Source organism: Prosopis cineraria, unplaced genomic scaffold (genome assembly GCF_029017545.1).
Source record: "Prosopis cineraria cultivar Desert tree isolate PC_DT_omini unplaced genomic scaffold, ASM2901754v1 PC2, whole genome shotgun sequence".
NCBI lineage: Eukaryota > Viridiplantae > Streptophyta > Magnoliopsida > Fabales > Fabaceae > Prosopis > Prosopis cineraria.
In genome coordinates, this window is record NW_026555333.1 from 38,886,787 (window position 1) to 38,911,356 (window position 24,570).

The window sequence follows — 24,570 nt, forward strand, 5'->3', positions numbered from 1 at the left end:
AATCTATAATTAATCTACAACCAATCAAGTTGATCTCCATTAATATAGCCAAACTCAAGCATTAAACTCTCATTTCTCCACTTTTAAATTGTTCAATACCCACTCAACATGAATTTGAACCTATTCATTGGGTTTATTAATTATCTTTAATCTTCAATAATATTAATGAGCCATTAAACTCCCATTAATGGCATTATACTCTTCCAACAACCCACATTAATGCAAATTTTGGATATTTATGGTGCCCAACAATCCAAGATACCAAAATTCATTATACCTAAGTTTGGATACTCTAATCTACTCCTATTAACTCTATTTGAGACAATAGATTTAGACCCATAACCTATAAGAACTGAAAATTTACTTCCACTATCAAACCTTAACCATAAACTCATAAATGTAAAAGAGATAGGGAGATTAATGAGTGTAGTACTTACCTTAGGTGTTTGTAGCCTTTAAAATACCCCTAATATCATTGAAGAGTAAACCTTTGTAGAGTTTGATTTGTCCTCTTTATTTTCTCCTTTTTCTTCGCTCTTTTTTGTCTCAACTTGTGATTGATATGCTGCAGAAAATGACCATGCGCCGTAGTGGATGCACAATGCTTCACGGTGCATGGCACAAAGAGATCCTCAATTCATATCTGAAGTGTCTGTGCGCAGCAATGGATACACTCTATGCCGCGGCGTGTGGCACAGTGACACCAACTTTTCATTTTCTGTCCTTTTGATGCCCAAGTAGCTCGACTTAATATCGGACCCATAATTAAGGTTAAATACAATCAATATAATCATTGAACCTCCTTAGCCACACACCACCTCAATTTACTTAATTATCCTAATTAAGCTTAGGAAATTAGGGGATTAAAAACCGCAATATTGCAGCCCTAAACTGAAAAATCTTTTCATTTTAAAACATAGTTAAATTTATACTAAAAATTTTGACATACTTAATGAAAATCATTACAATAAAAGTTTCAATATTTTTGTAAAAATTTTAGGAGAACCTCTTCTATAAATAAGATCTCTCAAAAATTCAATAACACAATATTTTTCACAAAATATAGTATCAATTAGGAGTTTAGCTCCTTTTAGTCGATAGACAATATATATCAAAATAGAAACCTAGTTATAGGCTATGTGAAGTAGTTAACCTTACTTCAAAAATAAAATACATGAATTCAAATATTTACATCAAACAAGAGATAATGCTAAGTAAAATTCCACCCAAAACAATTGTACACCCTTTAGAGGTCAGCAATAGAATCAGCGTTAGTTAATGAATTTGAGACTAAAATAAATTTTCAGTAAATAGCAACCAACAATAAATCGTTAAATATGTGTAAAAGGAAAGTTTAAAATAATTATGTGTGATAGAGATGACAATTTTCGCAAACAAATATTTAATAACTTCAGTATAAAGGGCTCTATGTAACTTTAAATTAAATCTTAATTCATTAAAGTATCATATTAAATGTCATTATCATTTAATTTCAATAAAGAAAATAATTGCATTAAACAATTATAAATATGTCACTAATCAAAACTAATGAAAAATAGATCCATCAAATAATTGAAAACTCATAATTATAGAAACTTATCAGAACATGTAATGAATATGGGTACACAATTCATGAGGGTAAATAACTAAACGTGGCTTATGCCATGAAAACAAATGTCGACACACAGTCCGCAAAGGCAAGTAACCAAATGCAGCTTAATCTATAAAACAAACATGGACACATAGTCCACGAGGGTAATGCTAACCAAATGTGACTCGAAGCCATGAAAACAAACGCAAATACAAGACCTATGAATAACAAACATGAGGACAGAGCTCATGAAAATCAAATTAGCTAGTTATTAACCAAGGCGCCAAGGACTAACGGAACTGCTACTAACAACCAATGTCTATATATAGCCCCTTTCAAATCTAATTTCAAACATGTTAGAAAATAATTACTATTAAATAAAATTTTTATTTTAAATGTCAAACTCACATGAATTATTTTCTGTATTAATCCAATATTTAATAAAATAAAATTTCATAGTCAAAGTCCAAACTTGTGTTTATTAATTTACATTTCAAATTTGGTAAAGCTAATTTCTCATAATAAAGTAATTTTAATTAACAAATATCCAATAATCACATTATTACTATTGAAATGATTTGAAAAAAAAATGTAATATTTAAATAAAGAAAATTTTGATTGGAAAAATCAATGGGGATGCATACACTTACTTGAAATTCTCAAAATTCAAGAATTTTAAAACTTGTCCCCCTTAAATTATCACTTACTTCAGTGATGCCCTAAATAATCTAACACATAATCTAACCATTTTCATATCATTATAAATTTCCTTTCTCATAAAAACAAGCAAAATTAAAATTCAAAATCTTTGATAATTCCTAAAATATCTTATTAGTCTCTTAAATTTTTACTAAACCCTTCAACAACTTCTATCAAGTAATCAACAACACCGGTCAATATTTAACTAGTATCATTAACACAGCTCTTATTCCAAGCTTATGAAAATCTTACTTGTCATTTAATCTAATAATTTCCTTTTAGGTGCTATACAACCTCAGTGAATATTTCAACATTACAACTTGTATGCAAAGACATATACTCCCTCAAGTAATATTTATAATTCCTATAGGCTTTATTATAAAAATTTAACAATCTAATTTCCCACTAACAAATCTTTCAAACATATTTACAAGTACTATGAAAACATTCACCATTAACTAAATCATGAGGCAACCATCCAAGTAATTTAACAATTTTCAATATTTAATTTATTCATCAATCTTTAGCTCAACATTAATAAGATTTTTTTAATAAAAAAATCTGATGGGTATTATTTTGTTGGGAAAACTACAAAATAACACCCATAAGATTTTTTAATATTAATATGATAGTATTTTTATAAAACAAAAGGCTAGGGCACTTTAATACCTTCTCCATATGAAGGAAAATAAACTAATATTTGGCTTAAGTAAGATCTAAATTTTAGACCTCCATATAAGTAACCAGCATAAATTCTATTAGATCCATACTCCTTATGTGTTATAACTAAAATAATTAAATAAAATCTCAATAGAAAAGAAAAATTATTTAATTTAAATTTATGGGTCATTATATGAGCTTAGGCCAAATTTGATAATTTGGCCTTAATAGTTGGGTTTGGGTTAAAAATTATATTTTAGCCTGAACACAAACATACTCATCGTATCCATAATGCATATTATTATTCACACCACTATTCAATTATATAATCGTATATTCATCATCACAACTTCTTATTTAATAATACAATATTCAAACTCCTCATTTCAATAATAAATAACACTTTCCATCTTAATCTTTTCTCATTTAAAAAAAAAGCTATACTTGAGTTTCTAAAATGATAAATCAAAGTTTATTGTGAAACAAAGTACATTCATCAAGTTTACAAACACCTATAATTAATCTAATAAGCTATCAGTCTAAAATAAAATTTCTCAATTGCCTTAAACTTTTAAAAAATTAAAATTTACTCCGATATCATTTGCTTCCTGAGCTATAATTGAGCTCAAATGGTGTACCACAATGTTAATCTATAATTAATAATCACAATCATCACTAAGAATTAATATAAATATCACTTCTAAATTCAAACTTTAGTAACTAAACTTTTCAACTACAAGCACAATCTTACATCCAATAAGTTTATCAACTTTTATTAATTTCATTTATCTTCCATTAAGGTAAATAACAACAAATATAACATCCAACAATCCAAATTCTTCCTTGAAGTTTGTAGGATTCATTCAAAATCCTAAACCCAAGCTCATAACTATAATGACTCAAAATATAATTATAAAATTAAAATTAATAATTGAATATATATATATATATATATATATATTTGAGGAGGAGATTTAATAAGATGTATTAGTGGTTCAGTGAAAATTTTTCTTTGAGCCAATTTGGACCCTTATAAAGTCGGGGAAGGAATTTTATTTTGTTTTAATTTGAAAAAATTATTAACATGCCCCTTTTTAAATATATTTATACATACATACATACATGTATACAAGCACCCATCGGATTTTACCCCTCCCGATTCTCTTCAGCCTTCCATTAGTTTCACGTAGAGGGAGAGGCTTCGAGAAACGTCTACTTCCTTTTTTCCTCCTCTCGCTTCATCCTTTTCGATTCATCGCTTGTGTGTGTGTGTGTGTGTGTGTGTGTGAATCATCCGTCCACTGCTACTGTGGGTGTCAAGGCTGTTAGATTCTTCTCTCTTTGTTCAACGTTGCATCCGTAAAGATCTTCTTCCCCTATTTTGTTCGACGTTGCCGCAAGTTTGTGCTGGTGGCTTCGACCCCTTTTTTGTCCTCTTTTCTAAGTGTGCATATTGGTGTAGGAACTCAGTTTGGCGTTGCTGTGGATTGCCGCTTGGGATGCGAGTTCTTCCTTCCCTGTTTCATTTGACGCTGTTGTTTGGGGTGAGGGTGCTAGAGCTTTGTTTTTCCTCTTCTCTTTTGCATGCTGTTTGTGTTAACTTAAACTTCTCTTCCTCTCTGCAGCATCTGTGTGCATTTGATTTAAGGGGCTTTGGTCATTTCTTTCCGCCTTTCTCCGCCTAATGGGGTGTTTGGATGTGAGGAGTTTGAAACTTCTTTCATTTCTGTAGTTAGATGTTAAATAGGGAGAAAATATGGGGTTTCTTTTAGCTAAGTTTTAAAGATTGCGATCTATTTGAAGAGATAATTTATAGCATTTTTTTAAAGTTTCAAGAAAAATAAGGTGAATTTAGGTTACGTTTTTCTTAGGTTCAAATTGATTCTTGGTAAAGAATTAAGTTTGGGAGACATATTAAATTTATATATTGATATTTAAAAATTGTTGATAAAGAGTTTTGTAGAGGAAGAAGCTTGTTGATATAGTCTAAGTGTTGATGCATCTAAAATGTTTGCTAAAACACGTGGAAGAGTTGGAATGGAGTAATTAAATATATTCAATGTATGAAGGACTAAAATTTAAATTTAGGATTCTGTTTTGCTCTTTTGCTAGGTCAAATCTTGTTATGAAATTAAATTCGGGAGACCTTATAATGAACGTGTTGATGTTTGAGAGATGCATGGTTGACAATTTATAAATTAGGGTACTTATATAGTTTAATTATTATTTTTTTTATCAATAGTTTTTTTTCTTTTGCTTATTTAAACCTTCAATTATATTAACAAAATGCTATGACTTCACATTATAATGTTGTGGACAGAGTGTATATGTCAACAAAGAGTTTAGCAATGACATTGCTTAGTTAAAGCGTATTATTTAGCAGTGTGCATATTAGTGGATTATTATAATTTTGTGGACTAAAAAGAAATGCAGGTGAAATGAATGTCTTTGGAATGTGGGGAAATGTTGGAGAACAAGGGAGGGATATACTACTTAGTGTTAATAAAGTGATTGAATTATTGAGAGTTTTTATGAAAAGTAAAGGTTCAGTTATCATTATATTAAAATATTTCAAGAATAAACCTTGTGAAAAGTGTTAAGAAGTACATTATATTTATTTGAAAATGTATCAAATAAGTAGATAACATCCCAATCAATTTATTTGTAAAGTTTCTTTTTATCAACATATTATTTCCAACAATTCACAGTTATTTATATATATATATATATATATATTTCACTAGCATTGATTAATTTTGTTAATTAAATTAATTTAGCTCTTGTAGTCTGACATATGCTTATAAGATTGACGAAAATATTTTTACAAGTTTTAGTAAGCCTTTATTTAGTAAAGATATTCATGAAAAATGGTGAAGAAATTTTTGAGATGTTAATCATGAATTTTCATGTTTAGAAGGAGTGATATTTTAAATGATTCATGTGAATTGGATATTGAGAAGAGAAAATTTAATTTTGATGACAATTATTTTCTCACATGTTTGAAAATTAATTGTGAAGAGACTATTAACAAAACACTAGTTGCTAACAACGATTTCATTAGCCTTTGACTCGCCATGGTTAAATCCCAACTTGTTTGATAATCATGACTATTGTACTTGTTATTCATGGATTTCTCACTTACGCTTGTTTCATGGTTTCTTACTGTGCTTGTTTTATGACCTTCTACCACACTTGTTAGTTCTTTACCTTTGTGGATTGTGTGTCATAGCTTGATCATTGTTCTAATTAAGTTTGAAATTACTTTTTATTTAAATTGATTTGTTAAACAAGCTGTTTTTCCCTTATCATGTATTGATTTTATAATAACTAAGTTATACATTTCTGAAGAGCTCAAAGCTGATGTTTTAGCATAGAATGAAACTCGAATGCTATACCATCACTATTTTAATTTATCCATATGTGATTATGAATTTACATTGAAATTTTGCCTTGTGAGGTATGTGTCTTTATTTTGGTTCCAAATAGATATTTCTGCTAAATTTATAATTGGTTCATTAGTACATTTTCCTTTATTATATCATTTGTTATTATTTAATTTAATTTTTGCTATTGGAATGTTATTCACTGATAGATATTTTTGGTTTTAGATAGGATGACTGGCCTTGCACCTCCAAAGGAACATTGAGGGGTTTAATGCAAAGTTGAATTTGGAGAATTTTTTTGGTTAATCTCCAATTCTTGTAAAAATTGAATTTTTATTTTATATTTTGTAAAATATATTTTAGGTGCTTCGCATAAACTATAATTAATATTCTCGTTTGACTATATATATTGTTTATATGCTCATACTAGCTAAATTGCTTGTTGTTATTTTGTGTAAAATTTTTGTTGTAAAGATTTTGGGAGGTTCTATTTACATGAAACATTCTATCCAAATTTCTACAAAATATTAATGCTTTTGTTTGAATGAAAAAAATTCTTAAATTATGGCTTAAGGGATGTGTGTTCTAGTTCATATTCCCATGCTAGTCACTCCTTTATTTTTGGAATGTGATAACAACCTTATAAAAACTTATAATTTAGGTATAGAATGTTTAAACAATTTTCATTAATTCTATTTGAGCCATTGGGTTTGGACCCATAACTTTAGATCTAAAAATCATGATCTTCTAACCCTACATTCTACTTCCAAACATGTAGAGAGAGAAGTAAAAGGAGTACGAAAAACCTACTGATAGAGCTAAGCTTTAATCACTCCCAAGATGCCTCAAAATAGAACTTCTAGTAGATCTCAAGCTTCTCTCATTGCATTCTCTCTATTTCTCCCTCCCTCTTCTATTTTGCAACTCATGAACGTGAGCTTCATATTTAGAATTTTTGATCATCTACTGAGGCGTGTTGTGTTTTTGTCATGGTGGATGGCACATGAAGGCTACATCTTCGGATCCAATCCAAAGCGGATCTTATAACTAATAGGCTTATTAGTCATCTCTAACTACTATTAAGCTAATTAACACTTAATTTTATTTAATTAACCTTGACTAATAAATTTTATTCAAGAACTAAAATCTAAGATGTTGCAGTAACAATCTTCCCTTTAAGTGTGAATTCATAAGTTTTTCATATCAAAGACATTCCGAAAACACTATGCCATTGCCCTTGCGCTTCCAATTAGGGGCAATCCAATTTTATGGGCTTCATGTACTGTGATGGACATAAGTCTTTATTATACTCAAGGCCAGCTTCATTTTTTATTTCAAACATGTGCACAATAATGGTTTTGTAGGTCTCAACCAAAATTAGGCTCTAATACTATTTGTTAAGAATAGGGAGTGATTATCTAGAAATAGGGAGAGATGACAAATGGGTAAAAGCAGCAAAAAAACACTACATATTTTAACTTAAAACTTTAATACTAAAGTTTATGAGTCATTTTCTTTTATTTTATATTAGTTAGTAAATCTAATTTTATTCCATGTAAAACTTCTCATGTTAATTAAAGTTTACTCATACTTGAATGATTTAATAATTTTTCTCTTAAATGTGAGTTTATAAGTTCCCAATATTAAAAACTCTCCAAACACTAAGTTTCAGTGTTTCTAATCAAGGCGTCTCTACCTTTTACTTATAAAAAAAACTAGAAAAATTTATTTTATAAAAAATATTTTATTAGGAATTGTTCACATCAACTTTTAGCAATTTAAATTTAGTTATTTATCATAAAATATTGTAAGAATAATTTTATACCATAAGCTGACTTTGTGTGACAAAAACTAGTTAATTTTCTCGATATCTATGAGCTAGTAATTATGAGTTATAGTATTATGTCAGCTCCATTGTAGCACATAATCAATTCAAGGGCAGAAGGTAAACATATGAAATTGTTCAAGTTGACCTTAGTATCTACTATCTCCATCATAATTTATAAGATACTTTTAAATATAATTATGCATATAAAAAATTTATTAAATATATTTTACAATTTTATTTTTTTCAAAATAAATATAAATTTTTAAAAATATCTTTCATTTAATATTTTATTTGTAAAACAATGTTAAAGAGAGAGAATATAATGAGAAGTGTATTAATAAAATTTATTTTTATCTAAGTGTTTTATATTTTAAAATGTTAAATTTCTTTTAAAAATATCTTATAAATTAAGATGGGAAAGTATTGTGAATTATAGGATGAGTTTTAAAAGTTTTATATTATTGGAACCAACTTAAAATTCGCACAAACTATAAATATTAATGGCTTAATTTTCTCCTTTATAGTTTATGCTATGTATGAAATTTATATTATATAAAAATATTACGCATTTTTAACTAAATTTTATGCTAATAAAATAATTAATTATTTTTAAAATAATATCATCTTTCCATACTTGTTCTCATTTGATATGATGTTTTCTTTAAGAATAAATGTAAATTAATTTATTTATTAATGATATTTTCTTAAAAAATATATTAATTACATCTTGAAATTTAAAAATGTGTTACATTTTTTAAAATCTAACACCTAAAATATGCCTTATATTTTTTAAGGAAAACACAATCATCATTTTTATAGTTTTATTGAATTTTTCTTTTAATTCTTATAGTTTTTTAATGTTTTTAGTCTCTATAATGTTAGTAAAACTGAATAATATTTATTATTTAAGTCTTTATAATTTTAATATTTTTAATGTTATAATAAATGAAAACACTAAAAATAAATGATAGGAATTAAAAGTAAATTTAATAAAATTATATAGATGAAAGATTATGTTTTTTCTAATTTTTTATGAAGGAGTAAATATTAATTATTAAATACTTTTATTAGAATGGACCGCGCCACAGTAAGCCGGACTGCTTGTTATTCTTCGGCTTTGCTTTGCTTCCGACCCGACGACGAACAAAACCCAAACGGTGCGGAGGGACAAAGCCCAGGTGCGCTTTCCCCATCTCTCACACCCCCGGTTTTCCACCTCCGTCAAATCTCTCACTTCGTCCATCGATTCCCAAGGTTCATACTTCTGTGGGTTATGCATCTAATGAGTCTGCAAATACTAATTTCGTTTCCTTTGTTTCGTACAATTGCGAGAATGTCTTCCGATTATTCATTAGCTTTTGTACGATTTCTCTATTTTTTTTCTCTCACACTTGCTGAGGTTGTTGTTGCCCCCTCGGAAGTTTTCATGTTCTGATTTTGGTTGGGCATTACTTCAATATTTCCCCATTCGTTTACTCCTTTGGATTCAAGTACCAGCTACTCTACTGGTTACTGAATTAATTTGTGGTTGGGATACAATTTCTCGTTATTTTTTAATACGTTTTCAATTCTCAGTTTTTTTTTTAACTAAATCATTTCGCTATGTCCCTACTTTTTTTGTGTTTCTTTGGAGTTGGGATGAATAAATGGTGTCGGGTGGTTATTTCGAGGAAATATTTGTATTGGGTAATTCATTGTTAATGGAATTTTGTGTATAGACTTTATATCTTTGGTCGGCAGTTGAAGGAAAGTTTGTGATTTCTGGGAATTGTGGAAGTTTGGTACCTTGGTTCAGTCCTGTGTCCTATAGCTGGTTTAATAAGCAATTTTTTCTAGTTATTCTTAGTTCAGGCTCCTTTGTGGAGAAAGCAGCGATTGAACATTAGGAGGATTGTGTAACCTCAACTCTTTGTGATTAACATTTTTTTGGAATGCTTACCTAGGTTAGGCCTTTATAGTAGTGAGCAGTTAGTAATTGTCATTCATCTCTCTATTACTTCGTTTGTCTGGAGAATTGTCTCAATTGGAATTGTGTTTTCCCTGCACTCATTTGTTTGCAACACAATTTTTTTTAATTAATTTATTGCCGATCACACATGATTAAAGAAAAATAAAATAAGAGTTGACTCTAGACAAAGAAAATAATGACGAAAAATTGGAACATTTTCATAACTGAATGCTGCATAATTTCACATCAGAATTCTGTTTGAGGTTGCACAATGTATTAAATTCCTATCATTGTTTCAGGACCTATGCAAAGATGAGTTCCTTCTCCATTACACGGAAAAAAACACCATTCCAAAAGCACAGGGAAGAAGAAGAGGCAAAGAAGAAGGTAATGCTTGTGAACCTAATTTAGGGCTTATCAGGAAAGACAATTTTAACTATCTAATGTGTTTTGGCTCCTGCAGAGAGCAGAAGATGAAACCGCACGTTTATATGCTGAGTTTGTTGAGTCATTTCAAGGTGATAGCACTCCTGGATCAAAGGCTTTCGTTCGAGGAGGAACAATTAATCCCAATGAAAAAGTAAAAGCAGATTCTGAAGGTTGGTATGACTGATAAATTCTGTACTGTTTCACCCCTCCCATTTATGCCATTTCTGCCCGCATTCTGAAATCTTGATTATAGATATTTTCATGTTATGGATAAATATTAGTTTTGCTATTATTTCGGATAACATTAATAAAAGTATGGAACTTTTTTATTCATTCGCGGATGGCAGGTGAAAAGTCCAAAGATGGGGTTTCTGGTCCAAAGAAGGGAAGTAGGTAAATAAATGCTTTTGATTAACCATGTTGCTATGCTATTGTCATCAGGTATCATACATGGGAACATGTCTTCCCGATACAGATTTATGTTCATTAGGTTTAAACATGTAGACATTATATAATGTATAGTTCAGTTAGTTTAAATCAATAGTGACACATTTGATTGTGCAAGTAACGTAATTTAAAGAAATATATGGAGGAGCCTAGTGTTACTGGTATGTTGATTTCTGGGTTTGGAAAATCATTCTGTAAGATGTAGTTTCCTGATTTCCTCCAACTCTATTAAGCATGTGATGTGTTATGATTGCAGAAAAGAAAAACTTGTTTAGAAATATGTAATCTACTTTCCAGATTTGTTCTTGTCCGACCAACTTTAACACTTTACAACAACAGCACCACCACCACGACATTATCAACTTTAACACGTTATTTCTCAAAAAGCAAGAACTTCATATGTATGGACGTATAGTAAGCTGTTCGTATTTAAAATGGCCATGAGAAGTTTCCTTTGTTTTATTATTATTTTCTGCATTGAACTTGTGTCTAGGAACATTATCCCAATTTCGGGTGAATATGAGTAGTTTTAAATTGTGGAAATTAAATTACAAGATCATGCCAAATGGCGAGGTATACTGAGACAATATGGAGTCTGCTTGTGCGCCTGCATGTGGGGGGTGGTAGTACTGTTTGCTTGGTTTGGTGGTTTTCATTCTGTTTTATCTTTGTTGATAATATGTTATCCTACTTCCTTGTAATATTTCCTTACTCTAATAAATAGAGTTATACTCTGCACCGTTATTTTTGCTCCACTTATTGGAGACATTTTGTGGAAAGCTTTTTCTCTGATAAATTAGAAGTTGGATTTCTTGCTTATTTACTTCCTATTTTGGATCATTGTGTGTGTGCGTGTGTGTGTGTGTGGGGATTCATATAATTTTTTACTTTTCCGGGGCACCTAATTGTGGTACACAATACTTGTAAAGAAATAAAAGAAAAGAAAGATAGTATGATAGAATCTAATACTTGAAAAGCATTTTATGACAGTATGCCCTGTCAGAATTTTTTGTTTTAAATAGTCATGTCTTCCTTTTTGAAGTTTTCAGGTTAAGCTGCTTTCTCTGCAGCCTACATCTAATCTAGAAGTATATATATAATTCTTTATTACATATTTAATACAACTCTTGTAAATATAACAGTATTTTATACACACAATTTGAACCTAGGAATAAAAGAGGGAAATTGTGGTTTGAGAATGTATGTTGGTCATAATACTGTACTGATGTAAAACTTTGGGTTTTCAGAGTTAAAAACCCTTCATTAAATGTGAAGCAAAGTAGAACTTACACCTTCTGTGGTGGTATAGATGGAATACATCTTTTGCACACCTATTCTGACTCCCCTCAAGTTGGAGGCTTGGAGCATACACTTACATCAAGCTTGTTGTAGGTATAGGTGATGCACAGATGTTGAATGACTTGATGAAAAATCTAGCTGTAATGTATCCTGTCATTTTTCTATGATGAAGAGACTGTCAACTTCTTTGTGCTTAGTCCCCTTGTAAAAAACTTAGATTGAGGCAACAAGTAGGGTTGCCTGGTTACCTACTTTTCCAAACCTCAATTCTCCAAGTAACTTTTCCAACCGCACAAGTTCAGTGGTTGCTAATGCTATTCCATCATACTTGGCTTGTATGTGACCCAGCAGCGACGTCCAACCTTTTGCTTTTTCATGAAATTAAGCATCCACCAAAAAGAATACAACTTCCTGAACTGAAATCATCAGTTGGGATGAAAATTAGTGTCACGTGCAGTAGTTTTTTGAATTGCTCAGTGGAAATGAGAAGCCACAAATTATTAAATGTGACTGTCTTTGAGAACCCTTTGGGAATTGTATTTCATTTCGATGTGTGTGTGTGTGTGTGTGTGTGTGTGTGTTTCCCATGATTAGTCTGACATAAAATGAGTATGGCTTTTCATACTTGATATATCTTTGCAGGTATGTTCCATCTTTTATACCCCCTCCTTTGGCAACCAAGGGAAAAGACTCTGATAAGAAAGTCAGTATTGCTTTAAAGTTATCATCTCTGAAATAATATTTTTGTTCTTTTCATTTTAAAGATGCACCATTTCAAGACACTAGATCTTATGATTTTGCATTATACTAGAAAGAGGAGGAGAAGCCTAAGGAGAAGGAGAAAGGTAAGTCACGGAACATAGATAATTTTATGGAGGAGTTAAAACATGAGCAAGAAATGAGGGAGAGGCGAAATCAAGAACGTGAACATTGGCGTGATGGGCGCAGCACAGAACATTCTTCTGTAAGTGTTACTTTTTCCTTACAAGTTTATTTATTTGCATATAAGTGCTTTTAGTTAAATATTTTTCATTGTATCTTGAAATGTATACTGTATAAAACTACATTATTGCAAGCATGTTTATCACCATATCATCTGGTAAAGCTTTTGAATAAGATTGTAAGACCACTATAAGTATATGATGAATTTACCATGCATATCACACTGTTATATTGCTTGTGCATTTCTTTAATTATCTTTCTAATGTCATGAGACATATAACCTCATTGACTATAAACGCATAACCAACCTATCCTTGTATTAAGTGCATATTGTGAAGATATTTTGTCCAATGAATATATTCTTTTCAAATGATACCTTTCCCCCCTCCCCTACAGATTAGTCGCTTTGATGAACTGCCTGATGACTTTGATCCAAGTGGAAAACTGCCAGGATCATTTGATGATGGTGATCCACAAACTACAAATCTATACGTTGGAAATCTCTCTCCAAAGGTTGTTTGTCTCCCTGCATTATTAAGTTTTGTTTTGCTATTAAAAATGGGACGTTTAAATCTCATTTTGGCATTTCCCTTAATTCTAGGTTGATGAAAATTTTCTCCTCCGAACTTTCGGAAGATTTGGACCCATTGCTAGTGTGAAGATAATGTGGCCTAGGACAGAGGAGGAACGAAGGCGGCAAAGAAACTGTGGCTTTGTAGCTTTCATGAATAGAGCTGATGGACAGGCTGCTAAAGATGAAATGCAAGGTTTGATTCTCTTTGGTGTAGTTGAAAATTGCAGGAATTTTTTTTTCTCTCAAGTAAATGCTGTATTTATTATGTATATACCAGTTACTTCTACCATGAAATTTGAATTTAAATTATTACTTTTTTCCAAAAAATATTTACCACATAACTTATTGAAGGTGAAAACATTGAAGTCCATTAAAAAATAATTTTCCAGAGTTGTGTGTGATTTGCTGCTGTGTGACTATTGTTATTGAACGGTACTCATTCTTTGGAGATGGACAACGAGAGCTGTAGAATTATTGTAGAACAAAAGGATAAAGACTTGTGTTATTTAACGTAATCATTGATTGGGCTTGTAAGGATGAAATTGGCTGTGCTGGGTACTGGAGGAATGCTTGCTATTCGAAGTAGTAAATGATCTCTAGATGATAGTTTTGTGGTGCACTTTTTTGGAAGTAGTTAATGGTATCATTTGCTTGCTTCTAAGGGGGCATAGCAGAGGATCTAAGTTTTTAGGGTACGTGAAGATAGCTTTGGTTCAGTGTTGCCAGAAGCATCATAAATACCCAGGCTAAAGGATTGAAGACCAGCATCTCTGCTGAACTTGAAAACCACACAAGCTGAAGTAACAGGAGCCTGTATCACTCCCCTGTCCTGTGCAATGTGTTATGAATTTATTTCTTTCTGCAACTTTTGAATGATGTCTGAGTAGATTATTCAGTCTACTCTCTCCTTTCAATAATATAAGACATTTTTTTCACAGCAACATATTCAAAGATAAAAGGCATTTTGGGTCTTTTAAGGTGCAATTAATGTGGTTTTTTGAAAAAATATCCTTAGTTAAGGGGTGTAATTAATAAGTTTTTCTAATTGAGAGACCCAATTAAATAAAGGTAAATATGAAAATAGTGTGTAATTTTAAAGACAATTAACTAACTCATTAGGGTGTAATTCAGTTAAGAGTGCCTTGTAATATTAAACTGAGGGGGAATATGTTTTAGGAAGCTAGTATGTGAACATAAGATATGAGGTGATTGCTTTAATTTTATAACTAAATGATTTAGCTTCTTATGCATGTTCATAAATCATATTATCTGTTTGCCTGTGAGAGAGTAATTTTATGTGTGGAATGTCTAAACGCAAAAGACTCAGGAATTTTTTTTTCTTTTTTCTTTTTTTTTTTCTTTTTTTGCAGGGGTTGTGGTCTATGAGTATGAATTGAAAATTGGGTGGGGCAAGTCTGTTGCCCTCCCATCACAAGCACTGCCGGCACCCCCACCAGGACATATGGCCATTAGGAGTAAGGAGGTATTGTTGCTATCTTTCGTTTAAAAGGATGATTTGATTACTAATTCATGTTACATTTTCTTAAAGTGTTGTCTGATATTTTGTACTTTTGAATTGGCAGGGTGCAACTGTGATCTTGTCTGGTCCATCTGGTCCTTCAGGTCCTCCAGTAACTTCTGTGCCCAATCAGAACTCTGAACTGGTTAGTTCAATGCTTTTAGTTGGCAGCATTTATCCAAACTAATAGACTCTTTCTCATGCTTCTCATACTTCTTGCTGGAGGCAATGAGGGTTTTTCTGAAGTTGTCATACTCCCACTCAATCATTATTTATCATTACCATCCCCAATTATTTTTCTCAAACCTCTGATACAAAATCAAAATGCCTTTCAAGGTGATTTGACATGTAATAAAGGCACTTTTTTCCCGAAAAGAATTCTAAGAACACATTGATTTTTAAGTTGGGATAAAAGTTCTTATTGAGTGATTTTACCAAACACAAAATGCTCCCTCGCAGCACTTTTTCAGAAACTCTCTTTGAAAATAAGCTGTTTCAATATAAGCAGAGATCCACAGCAATCTCACATGGGCAAAATGCCTTGGGCTCTGACATCTGTGAATTTTCAGTTCTTATTGAAGCATTATTCCTCCAACCCTTCAATGTATTTCTTGCTAATGTTTTAATTTTGTTGTAGGTTCTTACCCCTAATGTTCCTGACATAATGGTGACGCCTCCTGAAGATGAGCATTTAAGGCATGTGATTGATACCATGGCTTTGTATGTTTTGGATGGAGGATGTGCTTTTGAACAAGCCATTATGGAGAGGGGCCGTGGCAATCCTCTTTTCAATTTCTTGTTTGAGCTTGGCTCCAAGGAACATACTTACTATGTTTGGAGACTATACTCATTTGCTCAGGTGCATTTTTGTTCTTGTTTGGATTCAATTTTCTCTTTGATTAACAAAGATTCATTCGACACTGAGTATTATCTAGCTTGAAAGAAGTAAAGGGAAAAAATGGTATAGCCATCATTCTAGCAAAATGAGTGTTTGAGCATTTTTAGTTGATGTGCTTAATTTCCTTGCAATGCAGGGTGACACTCTTCAAAGATGGCGGACAGAACCCTTCATTATGATAACTGGTAGTGGAAGGTACTTTCCTAGTTTCCCCGCTTCTTTCTGTGGTTATTTGAAGTTTTGTTTAACATCATGAAACAACAGTAAATCAAATTATCAGTGGATTGCGATAAAGGATTAGGTGACTGCTCTTATTAACTACAAATAAAACATTATATTTGTTTCATCAGATGGATTCCTCCATCATTGCCCTCTGCAAAAAGTCCAGAACATGAAAAGGAGTCTGGTTCCACACATGCAGCCGGAAGAAGCAGGGTACTCTTATTTGTATTTGCAAGAAAAATAAATTTAATTTCCTTGCCAAAAAAAAAATAATTTCTCTGCACTATCTGTCAGTCAACTCATGTTTGCATAACTTCTCTAATTGATTAACAGCGTGTGGAACCTGAAAGAACACTAACAGATGCACAAAGGGATGAATTTGAGGATATGTTGCGTGCTTTAACATTAGAAAGGAGTCAAATAAAAGAAGCTATGGGGTTTGCTTTGGATAATGCTGATGCAGCTGGAGAGGTATAGATGTTATTTTGGTGCTTGAATGCCTCCCTAAATGTGACATTGTGGGTACAAAATCAATAGATTTGTCGCAGCATTGTTCTTGATGTATGATGTAGCTTTCTGATCTTAGCACTATAGTTCATGTTGCCTGACTGTGCTCCTGCTATTTGTATGTTTTAATTTATGCCATTCTTTACCTTGGTTGCTTTGCTGACTTAAATTTCCTATGCACATGTATTGTTTTTAGAAAGGATGAGGGGTTGTACCCCACAACCGAAGGATGTTTTCATCCAGATTTTATTTCCATGCTATCACTAAATATATTTCCTTTTTTTTTTTTTTGGGGGTCATCATGTAATAGTTCTTCCTGATACATTTTAATTTCTCTGGTTTTTTCCCCCCAATTGCAGATAGTTGAAGTCTTAACAGAATCCTTGACACTTAAAGAAACCCCTATTCCAACTAAAGTTGCAAGGCTTATGCTCGTCTCTGATGTTCTTCATAACAGTAGTGCTCCAGTAAGAAATGCTTCTGCATATCGCACCAAGTTTGAAGCAACATTGCCTGACATAATGGAGAGTTTTAATGACTTGTATCGTAGCATAACAGGACGTATTACTGCTGAGGCCCTAAAGGTAGGTTGGAAAGCTTTGACTGCCAATATAATGGATGGTTATCCTTGTGTATAATGTGATCTTTGGCTGAAATATTTCAGGAACGAGTGCTAAAAGTTCTGCAAGTGTGGGCAGATTGGTTTCTTTTTTCTGATGCTTATGTGAATGGCTTACGAGCCACATTTATTCGATCTGGGAATTCTGGTGTTACACTCTTTCATTCCATCTGTGGTGATGCACCTGAAATTGAGAAAAATATACATTCTGAAGATACAGTTGATGGCAGCAAGAGCAACCAAGATTCTGCATTGGCAATGGGCCGAGGAGCTGCAATGAAGGAGCTAATGTCTCTTCCTCTTGCTGAGCTGGAAAGACGATGTCGACACAATGGATTGTCACTTGTGGGCGGTAGGGAAATGATGGTTGCACGGTTGCTTAGCCTGGAGGAGGCAGAAAAGCAAAGGGGTTATGAGTTAGATGATGAATTGAAATATGCTCAGAACCAACCAAGTTCTGGGAGATATTCAAGTAATCGGAGAGAAACAAGCATTGAGCCTGAACCAGTGGGTTTCTCTGAATGGGATCATTATGGGGAAGATGATTTACCCTCACAAGCCAAAGGCTTAGTATCTGTCGCACAAACTTTGCCCATTCCACACCCTGAATTGAAAGCCTTCGCAAGGAAAGAAAGGAATGATCCAGTTTTGCCAGCCTCTAAATGGGCTCGAGAGGATGATGATAGTGATGATGAACAAAAGGGTCATGGGAAGGGTTTGGGATTAAGCTATTCATCTTCTGGTAGTGAGAATGCTGGTGATGGTACTATTAAGGCAGATGAGCTGGAGTCTGCTGCTGATACAAGCATTTCCGTGCCAGCTGATGGTGGAATGAATGAAGAATTGAGGTTGTATATCACTTCATCTCATTTTGCTGTCCTATTCTATAATTCCAGTGGTAGATATGTTGTCTTTGGAATTGATATCATCCAATTTGTTCTGCCAGCAGATGCAGACTTTGGATTTTAATTTGTTATTGTTGACTAATCAAAGAATGGTACTATAAGTAAATTTCTATAATAATTAAGCAGGCTGTTCGGGAAGAAATCAAATTGAATTAGAATGTAGAATTGGGTTCATCCTTTTGGTTCTTTCTTCGTGCACGCACTGGACATTTGTTTTACAGTAGCAAATACTTGTGCTGATTATGAATGTTTGATGTCATTATTGCTTGAAGAATCCTAAGAATATCACTTTGAGAATAAGTAATATTATTTTCCCTTTTTTTTCAAAAGACTTTTTTAAAGGTAATGTTTCTTCTCAGGTTTGTTTTGTGTTGCTCATTTACCATGGTTGCTATACAGGCAGAAGTTGAGACGGCTAGAAGTTGCTTTAATTGAATACCGGGAGTCTCTTGAAGAGAGGGGAATAAAAAATTTAGAGGAAATTGAGAGAAAAGTCTCACTGCACAGGAAACGGCTGCAAGCAGAGTTTGGATTATCAGATTCTGGAGAAGATGGTCAAGGAAGTAGTAAGTTCTTTCTCCCCTAACCTAGCCTCTCGTTTAGAGCCATAAAGCAACGACATTAAAAAAAGGAGCTGTGTCCGGGTCTGATCTGACCCTTGTTGGACACTATGCAACGGTTTAAATTTACTTATAGCCACTCAAGATTTTACTGTGTTGCCAAGGCAGTCAGAAGCCGTGGCTCCTGGCTTAGAAGTCATGCAAAAGCAGGAAAATGACAATTAGGGACCCCATAAAAACATCAATGACAATTACAAGTCATAAATTATTGAAATGTCAATAACAGACCACAGCCCTTGGGATTTTAGTAAATTCCCAACTAGCGTTACAAAAATTCTCAACTATCTTGTGTTAATTTGCCAAACAATATCAAAAAATCACAAATGTTTAGCTTGCAATTCACAACTAACTACTATAAATTTCAAGCTGACATTACAAATAATTCTAAGTGAATTTAATAGATTTCTTAAGCAATTTATTTGTACGTTGATAGTTAAAAAAAAAAATCATAAATAATTGACTTGCGATTCATAGTTGATTCTTGTAAATTCTCAACTAACGTTACAAATAATTCAAAATATATTTACTTAATTTTTCAGTTGGTTTATCTATGTATTGACAATAAAAATTTCCCAACTGATGTTACAAATAATTTCAAATGTAGTTAGTAGATTTTTCAATTAACTATTTGCATTTTTTTTTTTAATTTCAAGTGAGGACTATGGTCTGTTATTGGGATTTCCATAATTCATAGTCTATAATTGTCATTAATGTTCTCATGGTGTTCCTAATTGTCATTTTCCATGCAAAAGTGATTGGGTTCTGTAAAGTTTAGTTGATATCGGGGTGATTAAATTTGAAATTTCCTGTAAGTTATTTAGAGTTAAAACAGCATGAACCTGTTCAATTTTAACATGCCATATGCCAAATGTTCTAACAACAAACCTTATCCTATTAGGTGGATATGCCAAATGTTCTAAAATCCAGATAAAGCCTGAAATAAAATTAACATAATTTATTTTTTCCTTATTATCTGACTGACAGTTGAACATTTTATTTTTATTTTTTTTTTTCATATTTGCAGGAAGAACATCTTCGGAGAGGAGGGACAGGCGAGATGATTCACATGATGTCTCAAGAAAACGCCACCGTAGCCATAGTCGAAGTCATAGTCCACAGCGAAGATCATCTGGCAGAGACAGGGAGAGGGAACATGATGCAGACAGGGACCGAGATAGACAGAGAGACAGAGGAAGTTACGATTTTGATAGCGATAGAGGTAGGGACCGAGAGAAAAGTGGAAGCAGGGAGAGGGATGATCATGAAAGGGAGAGAGGCAGAGATAGGGACCGGAGGAGACGGGTGAAATAAGAGATCCCACATAACCTTAAATTGCAAATTTGTTTCAGACTGCTCAGGTGTCAGTCCTTTTAATGTCATGGGGAGATTTCGGCCATTTCTCTGCTTGAATGAAGAAGGAAAGAAATGCCTGCTGGGAAATTGTCACCAGAGCCAATTTCAAAAGAATGGTTTTCCCATGGGGTGAGAATCAACCTGGTTTTGGGTAGACCTATAGTTTTAGCCAGATGTATTATCAAGATTCTTCACTATGGTGTTATCTTGGTCGATGAATCATTGCTTTGCTTCTTCAAAATTACGTATACAATGGGGGTACTGCCCATTTTTCATTTGCTTCTAGCAGCTGTAGTGTTCTAATCTTGAAACTCATTTGAATCCTTAATTTGAAGGAATTTAAAGTGTGTAGGGTTCAGTGTTAAGAATGTGAATTTTTACCAAGTCAGAGATCATGTTAATTTATGCTTTTGTTAGTGGGGTGATTTGCAAGCTTAACCGTTTAGATTCGACTTGGTTTCCACTATATGACATATTTTACATGTACAGGTTGAGTATTGATCATGCAATGTACGGAGTTAATAAATTCTCTTTCCTGCTAGCTTACTCTCTGATCCTTATAGGACAGTTTTAATCATTTCACACATTTTAAAAAAAATTATTTTTTTATGTTATAAAAATGGGAGATATACTTGAAAGAAGTCAGTTTTTTTTATATATTATAAAAAAAATATACTTTTATTTTTACATTTGATTATAAATCATGATATAACTATATCAAATATTTTCACACAAATCAATAGAGTAAAAGCAAAAAAAAAAGTAATTTAATTTTTACAAAGTATTTTATATTTTTAATTAAAAATTATTTTAAAAAAGTGTTGTATAAATTGGATTGAAGGAAGTATTACCAAACTTGAATGCGAATCCTGTAAATTTAAATGTGATGCAATGCATGTTTGGTTTTTTATTAGTCAAAAATTAATTTAGTAAAAATCAGTTATTGTAATAAAATTTGTATTTGAATACATATTTTTTTAAAATTTAATTTGATAAATTAAAAGTAGTTTGAATGATATAAAATGAAATTTGTACTTTTTTATGTGTACTTATTAAAAAGGATATGAGTTTTATTGTAAGTAATTTTTGTTAGGCAAATCTTAATATATTAAAAAAATTGATTTACAAATAATTTATAAATAACATTGTTTTCTAAAACTTTTATGTGTATTGATTTTATAATTCATATATACTAAATCATGAACCTGATTTAGGAGAAACAAAGTGTACATTTTATTTAAAAAATATCTAAGGAACAGTAAATTGATAATTATATTTTCAACAAATACATTTAAAAATAAATGGTTTCACCTAAAAAAAATAAAAAAAATTAATATTCTGCAGACAAGAAAGAAAAATGGAGGTGGACAAAAAATCAAAGCTACAAGAGTGTAAGGGAAGAGGTAACAAGGTGAAATTAAAAAAAAAAAAAATTGGCTCATGTTTTAACTCCCTTGTTTCTCTTCCAACACCCAAATGTAATACGTGAGTTTCAAAATCTATCCATAGTTACATTCTCAAAATTCACATTCAGCCACATTTTAAATCTACTTTTAGAGTGTACATTAATCTCCTAATTTTTCTCCAAACAGCTTTTACTTTTAGAAATTGTTAAAAGCACTTTCCAATGAAATGTAGGTCACCTAAACAGTACCAATTCTAGCAACACCACTATTTCTTGTTGCATTGTTTGATTTGTTTACTGCATACTTTTTCTACTTCCTATTATATGACATCTTCAACTATGTCACCGGTACCAAGAAGAGATAGTTAAGTCATTAACTTTATTTTTAAAAAAATAAAATTTCATTTTACTTCTATTTAAATGAAAAATTTTCAATTTGCATTATTCTTTCTAATAGTAAATGAGTTTAAATAGAAATAATATTAAAAATATTTAATTAATACCCATGGTGTGTTTCATATTAAGAACTAAAAGCTGCACTTTGACCCCTTTTTCTTATGAAGGATAATATATTGTTTGGTCAAAAATTGGAATAATTAGTATGGGGAAAGCTAAAAAACTCAAATAATTTATAGAAAATTTTCAATATTCTAGTTATTTTTTATTAGAATCTAACAAAAATGTAATATTATGAATTTATAATCCTAATTCTTTTTTCTTTTTTTTTACTTGTGGACATGTATCCTTCTATTGGAGGTAATTTTGTTTGAGATACAATTAAGCATTAAATGCAAACATATCTTTAGAACATGAATACAAATTTTGGTTTGCCATATTATAACTAATTGGTCCCTAACCTAAACTTAATCTTGATTAATCAATTATAATTATCTTCAAATTTTTGAGATCCAAGTTCAAAATCAGCCATAGTAAAGTCACAAGATAGTTTTTGTGATGGACTCATTTGGGATTGCTAAGGAAATTGCATAAAGGGTTTTGCCAAGTACTTTGGTTATCACTTGCTGATAACCTATTGAAATTAAGGTCAATTCAATGCATTTTCCTATACTTTCTTTGATGAATTAGATCAATTGTGAATATTTTGAGTTTAAATTTAAGAAAATGAGCTTTAATCCAGATTGGCCTAGAAAATAGAATTTATTGAGAATTTTGTATAGACTCTTATCTTAGTTTTAAAATTTGAAAGATCTCATAGTTGTATCTACTATTTCATGTGATTTATTTTAGGTAATTTTAGAGATAGAGAGTGAAATAATATTTGAGGATGCATATGAAAACATAACAGCAATGAAATTAGAGCCAAAAGTGAAAATTAGAGGTTTTGTGTCATGTGCCACATCACATGCATAGTGTTGTAGCATGTGGCACAAAGACGGGATTCTTGGAGATGCAAAAGTGCCACAGCAGCACACTAACAACATGTCATGGCGCATGGCTTAAATCCTACTATGCATTTTGAGTTGCAGAATGAAAAATTAGGGTAAATAAGCCATAAACATACCTCAAGACAATGTGTGATGAATTTTAGAGGTTCCTTGAAGCTTGCTCTACTAGGGTTTTGGATTCTTGAAGGAGATTTTACCAAAGATTGAAGATTTGAAGAGATTCAAATGGATTTTCTTTAATTTTTCTACTTCCTTTCTCTTTCCTCTCTATGTTTCTAATATGGGTGTTAAACAAGATATTGTTTGTAGCTCTTTTCTGAACATGTGTAGCTAAGTTTCTTGTTCTAGGATTATTTTGAACCTTTATATAGATTAAGACTTAATTACTCCTCTCTCTTGGTAGTTAATGATATATTTATATTTATTTTGTCCTTTGCTTAATGCCCCTAATTGCTTGATCACCATTTAGATTATTGTATTCACTTGGGTTGTGCTTGAGAAAGTCAGTTTAGGTGTTAATTTGGGATAAAATAGTGTTGGACTTGAAGTTTACCAAGATAAATGAATGGTTTGTTGATAAAATTGAAATATTTTATAGACCCTTCACAATCACATTAAGGTTGGTGCTTAAAATTTTTTTTTTCACTAATCATTTCTAAGAGATTGAAAAGTTCTAGTGTTGGTAAATATATATGATTTTTACTTGAGAAAGCTTTTTCATATAAAATAGAATGTTAGACTAACACTTATTTTCATTTCAAGTCATTTTGAGGGAAGATAATTATGGTTTTATGAAATACAAAAGGGAGAAATAATCCTAGATTCTTACCTCTTGAATTCATAATATTAGCTGAATTTTTTTTAATATTTTCATTTAATTTTCACCTTTTCATACAAACACTATATTTGAATTTGCTTAACCTAATTCAAAGCTTGGTAGTGAATTTTTAACCATCATTTGCCTAAATACTCATGAGAATGGTATCTCTGAAATATTTTACACTTGTGATGACCCGTACGCTTGTAGTAATGCTTTACGGCAAACACTTGCATAACACAATTGTTATAGCCATCCAAGAAAGTTTTAACTTTTATCAAAATAGCAAGTTCACTCAAGTTAACATTTACTCAAATTCTCTAAAAGCGCTCATTCTCATTTGGCATGAATTCTCCCAAAATCACCTATTCTACTATTTTAGAGAATATTAGAAATCTAACAATGAGAAACTAAACTACTATTTTTTATTCATATGTATAAAGAAGTGAATTAATATGTTGATTGGTTTGCTCATCACGCGATGCACCATAGTATAGAC

General features: G+C 31.6%; 1 protein-coding gene across 1 annotated transcript; it reads left to right on the plus strand.

The window, feature by feature from the left end:
• Window positions 1–9,260: 9,260 nt before the first annotated feature.
• On the plus strand, window positions 9,261–20,848 carry LOC129302515 (protein RRC1). Its single transcript, XM_054941456.1, has 18 exons — window positions 9,261–9,415; window positions 10,409–10,496; window positions 10,573–10,708; window positions 10,886–10,931; window positions 12,927–12,987; window positions 13,096–13,248; window positions 13,623–13,739; window positions 13,828–13,993; window positions 15,171–15,283; window positions 15,384–15,464; window positions 15,957–16,178; window positions 16,354–16,412; window positions 16,568–16,652; window positions 16,773–16,910; window positions 17,306–17,530; window positions 17,611–18,413; window positions 18,870–19,036; window positions 20,115–20,848. The coding sequence occupies exons 2-18, from the start codon at window positions 10,422–10,424 to the stop codon at window positions 20,399–20,401; spliced, it is 2,934 nt and encodes a 977-aa protein (XP_054797431.1). The 5' UTR covers window positions 9,261–9,415; window positions 10,409–10,421; the 3' UTR covers window positions 20,402–20,848.
• The last annotated feature ends 3,722 nt before the right edge of the window (window positions 20,849–24,570 follow it).